The following is a 12,433-nucleotide window of genomic DNA, read 5'->3' on the forward strand; positions in this document are numbered from 1 at the left end:
TGCCTTGGCACTGAAACGGTGAATACAGCCAGAAACCCCTTCCCGGCCGGCAGCACGTCCCCCGCCTCCGAAGCACACCACTCGCACGCTCACTATGACCTCCGGACCCTCATCTCCCCCCAGATCACTCACCTCCCCGCTCCCCGGCTCCCGTGAGCGGCCGGTCCCCGAAAGCCCCATCGCCAGCTCCCGGCCCCTGCTCACCGCCCAGCCATCCGGGCGCGCTGTGCCTTACATTCTCCGGCTCTGAAGGCTTCCTGACGATTTGCATAGTTAAGCCGTAAACTAACCACAACATTCCTCTTATGATTTTGCAATCTGCTGGAATAACGTGGTCGCTCTAAGTCGAGCCGATGAATCATCATCTATAAACCACAGCTCTCGTCACCGGGGCTCTCAGTGCTGGCTGCAGCCAGCGTGATTAATCCACCAGGATGCCAAGCCTAACCTACGGCGCAGGGCTATTTATTTTCCAAACTTGCAAACCTCCGGAAAACGAGTGCTCCTGTCTTCCCCATCCCCTCCGCAGTGAGATCTGCCGGGCTGCGGCCGGGGACCGGGGACCATGCCAGCACCCCAGGCAGAAATCTCCCTCGCTGCCCACAGGGCATTAACCGCTGGATCGTGCACCTTGCAAGTGAGGCGTCCGTGCCCTCTCCCAGTCCTCCCTCACTCCCTGTTCCACAGCACCCTCAAAATATGCACCAAAACACCACTGATGCCAGCACGGCTCGGCTCCCCAGCCCTGTCCCTGCTGGGGACAAGGACAGGCACAGCCACCATTTCACAGCAGCTCTCCCCATGATGTTTAGCTGAGCTCATCCCTGGGAGTCCCGATCCTGCCCCAGGACGCCACTTGCTGGTGGACGTGCTGGTGGGGAACCGGCATGGGTCAGGGTGACGACTCTGTGTGAGAGCCCATCCCCGAGCCCAAGCGCCGGCTGAGGAGGACATCTCTCTCTCACGGTTTCAAGGCAGGCTGGCTGCACAGGGGATGCCATTTGGCTGCCAGCAGGTGCATCACCTCCACTGCCGTCATTACGGTGCCCTGGGCTCCTACAGAGGATGAACACACCACCAAAACCACCAACTCCTCTTTGCTCCTTAAATCAGGAGGGGCCAAACCACCACCCTCTGCACCCTGGTGCACAGCGAGCTGTGCCAGGCTGAGCCGTCAGGCAACTCATTCCTGCGCTGCTCAGGTCCATTCCCAGGCACCGCATACAGCAAGCTCCGGGGTTTTTGCTCGAAGGCAGCTTTGCAGCCCTCGCCACAGGCTGGCTGCACCAGCGTGGTGACACGTGCCAACCCTCTCACCACCGCGTCACACCGAAGTCTGCCTCGACAGGGGCTTTGGAGGCAGCGGCACCCACTGGCGTGAGCCCCATCTCCTCCAGCAGCCGGGAGCACCCGCTCGGCCATGCCGCCTCTCCTGCATGCAGGGCGCCAGCTCCTTGCTTCTCCTGTGGGTGACTTCAGTTCAGTGGCATTTATGATGTTCTCCTGGGGCACTTGGCTGTGGAGCAGGCTCAGGCCGAGGTCATTGCATGCAATCAGAGTGTTGCAAATTAAAACAACTCAAGATAAGCTGAAGACAAAAAGCCTGCTCTACGCTGGCCAGGAACATGCACCGGTGCCTGTTGGCACAACCCTGAACATCCCATGGGGTCCGCTACCAGTGCCATGGGGCAGGATACACTGCGCCCTTTGCAGCACAGCTGGCGGGACTTGGCACTCAGCTCCCACCCCTCTCCCCAGCCCCATGGGATGCTGTGTAGAGCATCTCTGCCAGGACCAGGGCTGGCACCACGCAGCTGTGGCTCAGGAGCGTCCTTGCTCCTCCACCGCTCACATCCATCCTTCCACCTGCTTTCAAACTCTCCCGCTGGCAGGTCACACCAATGACAGCCAGGGCAGGGAATCCCCCACTGAGCACCCAAAGCACCAGCCTCCTCTTTAGCCACCACACTGCCCAGGCTCCCGAGGTACCCCCTGGAGCATCCTTCCCCGTTCACCAGCATCGTAGCAGAGATCAAGACACCCGCCGCCAAGGTCTGACACCGCATGGCCACTGCAAATAGCACTCCCCGCACATCCCTACCCGTCCCTCGGACGTAGGCTGGATATGAAGCGCATGAAGGATGGCTTAGAAATACATGTATGTATCATGTAGCTGGCTCCCAGGGCCTGGAGCTTCTGATCCGACGGTCTGGAACGCCTCAGCCCTCGCTGCCACCCACGGCCGCGCAGCCTGGCTTCTCACGACCGCGCGCAGCACCCTCCACTCATGGGAGAAACCACAAAGCAAAACAAGCCGCTGCCAAAACAACAAGGAGAGGAAGAAGAATGTCTGCCGGCAACTTGGCTTTGATCACTTGCGTCCTGGGGCTGGGTTTGATACTGTTGGCTGCAGAAGCAAGTTGAAAAAAATCAAAGGGCCAGGCTTATATTTGATAAGGAGAACTATAGCGGGCACGGAGCTCGCTTGGCTGAGCTCTGACTGTGACAGCCTGAAGCTGTGCTTCTCCTCCACCAGTAAACAACAAACTCTGCAAGAGGGCAATTGTTACATGGCAGAGATGGAAAATGCTGGGGCCGTGCCCAGCATCCCGGGAGGCACTGAACAGCCCTCGCGCATGCTCACCAGCGCAGCTCTCCGGCACCGCAGGCCACAAAACACGGCCGGTGCCAGCAGCAAAGTGCTGGCAGCCGCAGCTGGGCTGCCCTGCCACAGGAAAGCCCCGTGCCATCTCCCAGGCTGCCGGACCTGGGGGCAAGCAGCGTGCTGGGGATGAGGAGAGGAGCTGGCTGTGGGACTGCAGGGATGCTGGACCCTGCAGCACCACTCGCCAGACCACGGCGTCCGGTGTATGCACCCGAGTGTGGGCTCATCTTGGGCGGCACTGGGAGCCTGTTGGGCACAGGAACCTTTCGGGCAGGGGTCCCTGTGCGGCTCAGCCCAGAACAGCGGGCACTGACGCCTTCCCACCGCTCACTCTTTGATCTCAGCGAAGAACAGAAGTGATTTTTACAGGACCCTGCTTGCTCGGATCCCTCCTTAAATTACCAAGGGCTTTTCCATAAGAGGAAATGTTTCTTTTCTGGTTCGCTGCTGAGTTTTTTTAAAAAGTGATTTGATTGCTCGTGAAGGGAAAATGACCTGAGGGGAAGAGAGCGCAATGTTTGGAAGTGGTGGAGATGAGCCCCCGCTCTGTCCCAGGCGGGGAATACATGTTTTCTCTTCCCTGGGGTTTGCTTTACCCCACTCCACCCTGCTCGCAGTCCCGTGGCCACATGCCAACCCCGCTCTGAGCCCCACCAACAGAGGAAGGTGCCAGGTCAGCAGCCTGTGGGATGCAGAGCAGCATCCATGCATGCTGCAGACACACTGGGGGCAAAACAAGCCCTGCATCCTCAAGGAAGCAGCTTTCTCTGGGATTTTCAGCTGTGCTAAGTTGCTTTCTAAAGCACGCAATGACATGCACAACCTATTTCCAATCCGTTCCTGGTCAAATCTAGATCACAACAAGAGATAAAACAACTCATCCCAAAATCCAACTGCTTCTGATACTCCTTGTCCTGCCTGGAAGATGCTGCAGGTCCCTGCCGGGACTGGTAATGCCTGGCCTGGATCCCAAACCCCCATCCTGAGGAGTACTCACGTGGGTGTATGCGTGATGGAGTGCTTGCCGGGAGGATGCATCAACCTGCTGCTGGAGAAACACGAGCCCAAGCTTGGGGGCCAACTGGAATGGGCTGTTCACGTCACTTTTAAGTGATTATTTTATTATTGCTAGCTGCAGATGCGATCAAGCTGCACAGAAGAGCCCAGCTGCAGCAGCCACAGGATCCATCAGCAAGTGGTCCATCGGCAGCCTGTGCTGGTGCTGCCCTGGAGGGAAGCGGCTGCGTGTCTCTGCCTGCTGGTGCCCGTCCCCACTCTGAGCCCACCGGTCTCGCTGCCGTCCCCACGCTGGCAGCAGCCTGTGAGGACGTGTCAGGAGCCAGGGACCAAGCAGCCATCCTCCCACGGCAACGCATCCTTCGATTCTTTTCCCAAATATGGCCACATCGTTCTTATTTAATCACCCCCAAAACTGCAGCTGGGATTTCAGGAATGCGAGTTTCTATTGTGTTTGCCCGATTACACTGCCTGGAGGGGTGGCAGGGCTTTGGGAATGCTGCAATGCCCTCGTAATGGGAGAACAGGCATGACGCACCTTACGGGCCATACCTAGGGGACAGGGCTTGGTAGCGACGGGAGCCCAGACTGAAAGAGCAGCTGACCACGGAGGGTTACAGGATCAGTATCAGCTCGAACATCGCCATGTCTCACACCTCACCCACCTCCTCTATGCGGGCATCCCAGTGCTCAACCTTGCCCATGAGGGCAATAACAGCCCCTGGGTGACAGCCCTTTACCAGCCCCGACCGCACGCTTGGTACCCAGCCATCTCAGCAGCCAAGGGAGGGCAGGTGGATGTGCCTGTTTTGAGGCATGGAGGCGAATGCAAGCCATAGCAGAGAGCATTTAGTAAAGTACAGGACAAGCTGCAGACCCCGAGCCCTCACCTGTGATCCCCCCAGCACTGCTATCAGGCTGCCCTCCAAGCTGGGAAGTGCCCGAGCAATGCCGAGCTATAGGAAAAGCACAGGAGACAGGTGTTTTCCCAGAAACAACCATTTTTCCTGACAGAAACCAGTTTCTTTCCATGTTGTATGCCGCCAGCTGCTGAGCAGGACTTGCTGCCTCCAGACACATTCCAGCATGACCCTCCGTGCTCACAGGAAGCCCGCTGCTTTCCACGAGGATGGTTTTGGAGCACTTTTGAGGATTCTGGGGGTTACCTGATTTTGTCTGGATTTTTTTTTGGCTACAAGGAGATGTAGATCTAAAGAGCAAGAGCCTGCACTGAGCAGCGCACACATGAGCACCCAAGGGGGATAAACGCTCTGCAAGACGTTTCTCCCTACAAGGCAGTGCACAAACAGAACCAGGACAGTGGGGTCTGGCTGGGTTTGATGACTTCTCATGGGTCCTGTACCCCAACCTGGCTGGGCAGGTTTCCCCAGCCACCAGCAGTGCTGTCACACTCCAGACCTGTCCAGAAAAACAGCCAAATTCAATCCTTTTTGTGTCCCAGGAGCAAGCTGACCCAGCCCAGCTGGCAGGATGGCACAGAGTCGGGGGGACAGGATGACAAGCAGGGCCACCTCACAGCAATATTCATCAGCAGAAGATGAACCTGCACCTAACTCTGACATCCCAGGTGTCGTTTCCAACCACACAAACTGCTCCATTACAGACCTCTTTGCAGCCACAACCATTCCACCCTGCCTGCCCCACTGATAACCTCAGCGCTGTTTAAAATACAATGCTCAAGTCAGCAAGAGCTTAAATACTTGCAGAGTAACTTATTGGTATTTGTGGCAGCAAAGTTTACTGCCCACATCCAGGCCTGTTTCTGTATGATGTGCTGCATTATTAAACCAGGATTTTATGACAAGTATCTCCCCGCATCTGAAAGAGAAGTTGTCAAACCCTTTGTCACTAATAAGGAGCCGCTCCCTGGACTGATGAAAATCAAATGCTTCCCAGAAATAAATATTCATCATTCGTCTCGTTAGCCATTGCGGTTAACGGAGCAGGGCACACACAGTTTGCGGCGTAAGAGGCAGGTTGCTGAGCTCCGGACCCGATCCTCACAGAGGTAGGAGAGGTGAAGGCAGGGCAAGGCTGGCCCGTGGCGGGTGCTCTGCTTCTGCACCGGGGATGGGGTGCACGGAGACCCAGAGCCATGGGCAGGCAGCGCTCATCTGGCAGCCCGAGCCCTGCCAGCCCCTGCCAGCCTCCCTGTCTGGGATGGTGCTTACACGAAAAAAAGTAAATGGGTTGTTTATAAAAATCTGGGCTGGGGCTGTTTATCCGCGTCGGCGAGGGGAATGGTTTGTGTTTGGGGAGGGCGGGACAGCCGGCGGGACGGGTAATTCGATTTGGGTTTTGGCAGGGGACAGGGAGGAGGGTGGGCCTGGGAAAGGCTGTCAGCCCTGGCAGGGGACCACGGCAGCTGCCCGGGCAGGTCACGCCGCAGCCCCCGCCCCGCCGGCACGGCTCCGGCACCGCTCCCTGGCAGAGGAAGGGGTGTCCAGGCGGCTCCGGTCCCCTGGAGCGAGTCCTCGAAAGCGTCAGCACTAACGCACGGGGCCCTTTCACTGGGGAATACGTGAGCTCCGTCTGACAGCAGTGCCGAGGGAGAGCAGCATGACGGCATGTCCTGCGGGCCGTGTCCATCCACAGCAGCGCATGACTTCATCCACCTCTTGAGTCATCCCCAGGGCGGGCAGGCGGCTCCTCCGGCCGCCCATCGCTGCTGCCGACTGACCCGCTGCCGGCGAGAGCACCGGCGGCTTTGCCTGGCGGGACGGCCACCCGCCTCCCCGTCCCGACACCACGCGGGAGCTGGGCGGCTTCTCCCCCCAGGAATTCACCGGCACCGCTGCAGGAAGCGTAACTGGCGTGCTGCGGCCGCTCCGCAGCCACGTGGGCAGCACTACTCTAAAATCAAAGCGAATTTATCCTGGAACAAAAACCCCACACTCCACACGGAATAATTATGTTGAAGTAGAGTCACTTCTTCCAGCACGGTTTCAGCCCAACGCCTGCACTACTACAGCCCAGCTGAACAGCTGGCCCAAAGAGCGAAGCACGTGGTGCTAACTGCCTAACTTCAATTTTGGTGCCCCCTGCTACAGAATCAGGCGTGTTTGCAGAGAGATGCTCTTTGAAATGCCCTGAAGAACAACTGCGACAGCCCCCCCGGCAACGCATCCACGCAAGGGCCTTTCATTAGAAGCTCATGCAAATTTATGCTTATTACTGTACATTGAATATTGCATCAAATTGTTCTACCGTGACTCAAACTTTTTTCTTCTTTTTTTTTTTTTTCAATGAAAAATTACACGCTTGGAAGTTATTTCTCTTCCCATTGATTTTCCCCCTTTCAGGGTTAAATGGCATTTTCCATACCCAAACGCAGAGGATTATTTTAGAAAGGATCTTCATCTTGGGAGCCTGAATATTATGCATAATGATCCATCAGATGCGTGCGCCTTTCATTCACTGGCGCTGGGGAAGGTGGAATGCCGGGAGCATGCGTCCTGCCTCGGAGCGGGCGGCTGCTCGGTTTTCTGACAAACTGGAAGCAGAATCATGTGAAGTACCCCCTCTTGGCAGGAGATTTTTAGCAATAAGTAGCAGCTTTATGAGGAATATCCTTTGCCAGGGGACCATCAGCCAGGGAGCAGTGGGATTCTTATTTTTTTAATGGGCTTTTAATAAGTAGGCCACAATGATAATCTTGACACCAGAGTAGCTTTATTTCTACGTGTAATTATCTCCACTTCGGTTTCAAGCACCCCGCAGCCTCCAAGAGCAAATAAGACCACCAACCTCTCCGTGAGAAAAGGAGCAAGAAAACAGCATAGGGCCACTTGAAACGCTGTTTGTATCAGACATCATCTGCTCCTCTCATCTGATATCAAAGCCAACCTCTCCTACCCTCCTCTAAATCAAGTAAATCTCACACTTTTGGTGTGTAACTGCTTGAACCTTTACAGCAGCAAAATCCATGCTTGGAGCACAGGCAGCGCAGCGCCACATCTCCCGATGCTGCAGGAAGGCTGTTCACAGCCCCGTCTCATCCCTGCACACTGCCTGCCCCACCATGTCTCCCGTCCTTCATCCCATCAACATCTGGGGTGGCTGAGACTGGGCAGATGAAGGCAGAGCCCCCAGTGCAGGGGCAGCTCAACACTGCCGCTCCCCAGCCACAGCCCTGGCTTTTTGCAAGCTCACAGGATGAGGGACCTGCACAGGGTTAAAAATAATCTGGGGCCAACAGAAGGTATTTTAAGCTCAGGTTAGTTCCTTGCAGCCCAGTTCAGTCAATAGCCCCACAAATGGCTGAACTGGTACAGTGAAGGAGGACCCCCTGGGCACAAGCAGGGAGGACATGCACCCAAGGTGCCGGCTGACCCTCCAGGACAGGTTACTCCCAAATGAGAACACCTGCAGGTACAGGCAGAATTTGAGTGGTTTCTTAAGGTCCTCATTAAGCAAAAATCCCACCAGAAGCATCCCTCCATCCTAGCCCTCTAGATTCCCAGTATCTAACCTCTCCCATGCCGGTCTGCGCAGCTGAATGGTGACCCAGCCTGGCCCAGGAAAGCAGGTTCCATTGGCACCGCACGCAGGGGAGACCCCAGATCCATGAAGGGGTGCATGGGAGATGCTTCACTGCTCCCGCCAGGGAGTCCTTCTGGCAGGACTTTTAATAACATTCCCTCCTTCATTGTCTTAAAATCCCACCCTAAAACGACTCTCTCCCCAGCACAGCCTCCCTCTGCAGCACAGACCCAGCCCTGCTGCCCCGACAGCTCCGCTGTCTGCCCTCCCCAGCAGCATGCCCTTCCCAAGCCTGCACCCGGCTCTTCCCATGCTCCTCTGCACTCAGCCTCGCAGGAAACGGATACAAGCGACGCACGAAAATAGCCGGGATATTGCAGCACAAAGCGTGCATGTCGAGACCCCCCCAAGACCTCTGGGGGAGAACTGCGCTAGGCTGGATTTTATGCAGCAGCTCTTGTCCTGCACCTCTCTCCTACTCCTGTTTGTGCAGCCAGCCCTGGGCTCTTAAAGCTTGTCTGAATATCCTGTCTTCCACCTGAGCATCCAACAGTAACAGGAAACGTTCACTTCACCTTCCCCCCAGCATCACAAATCTCACTCTTCTTTCCATATCACTAATGTCCTGGTCAAGCTCCGCTCCAGCAGCGGTACAATCCTCTCCCTTCAGAGCCCATCAGCCTCTGCCTCTTAATGATTCACAAATACTGCCATCCCCTGCTTGCAAAAACAGTCCTGCCTTTTATTATGGTCAATGCAGCAAGTCCCTGCTTTCACAGCCTGGCACTGAACGAGGCTCCAAACGGCAGCACACGATTTCCACTGCCCAGGCTGGACCAGACTCATTAGCCAGGGCAAGTGTCGTGGGAAATTCTGCAGCCAAGGATGCTTTGGATACTTTTAAAAACCAAAATACAAATAGCACCTGCTGGGTGCAGGATGGGCAGGTCTGTGGCCACAGGGGTAGGTAGGCAGATGCAGAGCAGAGCATTAGATTGCCTCTCTCCCTCCACACTTGTTACTTGCTCAACTTAACACTGAAACCAGAAAGAGCTGTGCTAAATGTCTCCACCACTAACAAGAAACAAATGTGGCCTCATGTTCTAGTTGCTGTGATCTACCAAAACAGACCATGGTAAACACTATAAAAATGTACTGGAGGGAACCACCCTGTGTTTGCTGGGAGAGGGACTGGATAATCTAATAGGGCTTTATCCATCTCTAATGTTTCTGAAAAAAAGAAGGGAAAATTGGGCCCTGTCCATGACATTCGTCATGTGCTAGCTATTCTGATGTCTTAATGCTGCAGAAATCAAATTGGAGCGAGGCTACCTATCTGCCTCCCAATCAGGATCTAGACCCAAGTGCTGCTTTTTATGGCCATGCAGCGTGAGGAGCTGCTGATGTCAGTGGTGGCACAGGCCAGGCCAGTTTTTCCATCCCTATCCCCACGTTATCTGGAGAGATACTCTCTTTGTGGTCCCCTCACTCTCCTCACGATGTGGATAATCATTCACTTTGTGGTCCCAGGGATCCACCAGCGGGACCTCCCTCTTGCTGAAAGCATCCGCAGGGACAAGGTACCTGCCCAAAATGTTAGCACTTATATGGGTACCTGGGTATTGTGGTATCAGCAGCAACGCTGGCACGGTCATGTCTAGATTTGTATCTTGGCCATGGTAACAGCAAGGGTTGATTCAGTCACCTACCCCCAGGCACATCATTGTGCCCTAGGTACCTGCCCAACCCTTAACCAAACGGTTAAGGGTCTCCTCTAGCTTCAGCACCAAACCTGACAGCCCCCACGGGGATTTCAGACACCCTCCAGCACTTCAGATAGACCTCTGCTCAGGTGGTCACCAGAAGTCACTCCTGCCCATGTCATTCTCCTCCCATACCTTTGCCTGCCAGAAGAGCCTCAGGCAGGCTCTGCAAGGCAGGGCATCCCCACCCAGCATGCAGCCCCAAGGAGCCCCGTCCCCGTTGCCACATCGACCGCCGTCTCTGGAGGGGAGGAACAGGCCCTGCTCAGTTCTCGCACAGAGCCACAGGCTGCACAGGCAACCCTGTGCTGCTCCTGATGCCTGGCCAGGTTTTTCTGCATTTACTCCGTCCTCTTTTTCAAGCATCTTGGGTTTGTTGTTTGCTTTTTTAAAGCTACTGTGACCTTGGCACAGAGATGGACAAACATCAACTGCCAGAAAACAGCATGTTCTGAAGAGCTACACAGAGCAAAACCACAGCCCCAGCACAGTCTGCAAGCAAGATCTCCATCTGGGGAGGGGAGAAAAGAAGCATTTGGGGTGCTCAGAGAAAGTGCTGCTGAGAAGCAGCAAGTGCAGAGCGCTGCAGCTCCTCACTCAGCCCAACGGACGACGTTTCCACGCGCCCCGCAAGCTCTTACCTGGCTCTTCCCACGCCGCCGGTAATTCCTTCTTACAAGGTTCTTGTAATTCTCATTCTTCTTGGTTAGGTAGTAATACAGGACACAGTCTGCTACCGTCTGCAATGACATGGGCAAGTCAGGGAACAGAAGGACCTGGCCCCTTGCTCTGTCGGGGCACAGAATTCTAGGAGCAGCGTTCAGGCCCTGCCATTGCTGAGTCTCCTGCTACTTCTGAAGATCTGCAGCCTGAACAAGCTTCCCCGCATCTCCCTCCCAAAGCCCTTCAGGGGAGCCATAAGAGGGGGGCAATGCATGTTGTCCTAGTAAAAAAGCTCAGCTCTTCCAAGGGACAGACTGGGGCCGTCCTGCAGGCATGCCAAGACGGAGATGGGGACGCAGAGCAGAGAGCGTCCCACATTGGAAGCAAAGCAGGGGGAAGGGCTGACCCCAGATGACTGTGGCAACTAAAGGCAGGAGAAGGAGAGCCGCCTGTCACCCTCTGTTGTGGTTATGCGAGGCACAACCTGCCACGTGACTGTCAACTAGCGTTATTTCCAGCCATTAAGCTCGCTGGCTCGAGCGTGCATGACTCTCTCATAGAGATTGAGATCCCAGTGCTTGGGAGCCACTATGCCAACTCCCATTCCACCGGTTGGCTCCGTGAGCGCCGTCTCGGATCGGACGTGTTAGGAAAACAAGGAGCCGTGGCTGGGACATGTTCTGCTCCTGAACAGCACACAGAGCACGCCACGCTGGGAAGAGTCCTTTGCTGAACTGGGTTGGCATGTGAACACTGGGCTTGGGCTACATTTTCACACAGAGGATCAGCGGTTGCGTGAACAGAAATACTCCCACAGACCCATCACGCCTGCAAGCGCCTGGGAAGAGGGTGCTGCTGCGTGCTCCCGGGGGGCGCATGGGGGCTGCGCTCTCCCTATCCCTGTGCAAGGAGTGGAACCATTTGCAAAAACAGATTGCAACTTTTAAAGTGTTAATTGGATCTCTTTCTAATTTAGCCCTGATTATACACACACGCGCGAACACAAAAACTTACAGTCATCTGTTCCAAGGGCTAAGATCACTATTTTTTTATAATGCAATTTAAAAATCTATTAATTCATTACATTGAGCCATACTTTGCATCTCTCTCCAACAGGATAATGGATGTGTTCTGTATCATAATTACAGCCTGATTTACAAACGAGTACAAATAAAATTAGAAGACATTTTACAGCTTGGAACACAGGCTGGATTGTGAGCATCATCCAAGTCCCACTGCTTTCGGCTTTAACAAGTGGGAAAGGCTGAAAAGAGCCTGGTATCTTACAGTGACAACAGCAGCACGAGTTTACTGCTGGCCTTTGCTTGCTTGCTGCTTTGGGCAGGAAAGTCAAGGTCTTATAAATTATTTCCCCAGCCCGAGTCATGCAGAATCAGAGAATGTTTTAGGATGGAAAGGACACCTGCAGGCCACCTCCGTGAAAGCAGAGGGGTTCTTCCAGAGCAAGCGGATGCTGCATGGATGAAACACTGCATGAGATGGGCAGAGGATGCAACTAACTACAAGGACCAGAGAAGCAGCAGCTCTCAAGTGCTTCTTGCTCAGGAGAGCGCCTGGTCCATCACCGTCTTTCCATGCTGGGTCTGTCCAGGATCTGCCCAGATGGCCTGGCCCACAGAAGACACCTGGCCTTGCTCAGAATGGGACCAAACTCTTCCTCTTCCTTCAGATCTCTTTTTCAAACCCTTCTTCCATCAGCCCAATTAACAGTAAAAAAGGAATAGTCCAAGAAGCACAGCACAGAGGCCTGGGAAAGGTTAGGCCCTCCTGCGAGCAAACTATTCCTAAACACCAAGGGGAG

The 12,433-nt window shown here is 55.0% G+C and overlaps 1 protein-coding gene across 14 annotated transcripts in view; it reads right to left on the reverse strand.

The window, feature by feature from the left end:
• NCOR2 (nuclear receptor corepressor 2) overlaps window positions 1-12,433 on the reverse strand; it is a 257,110-nt gene that overhangs the window by 70,071 nt on the left and 174,606 nt on the right. For 13 of the 14 annotated variants that reach the window (XM_064466324.1, XM_064466335.1, XM_064466326.1 and 10 more), the window contains exon 14: window positions 10,590-10,688. In XM_064466324.1, the coding sequence (XP_064322394.1) occupies window positions 10,590-10,688 (99 nt within the window). Of the gene's footprint in view, window positions 1-132; window positions 196-10,589; window positions 10,689-12,433 lie in introns of those variants that run through there. The other variant, XM_064466332.1, reaches the window with a different exon arrangement.

This window comes from Phalacrocorax carbo, chromosome 15, assembly GCF_963921805.1.
Source record: "Phalacrocorax carbo chromosome 15, bPhaCar2.1, whole genome shotgun sequence".
NCBI lineage: Eukaryota > Metazoa > Chordata > Aves > Suliformes > Phalacrocoracidae > Phalacrocorax > Phalacrocorax carbo.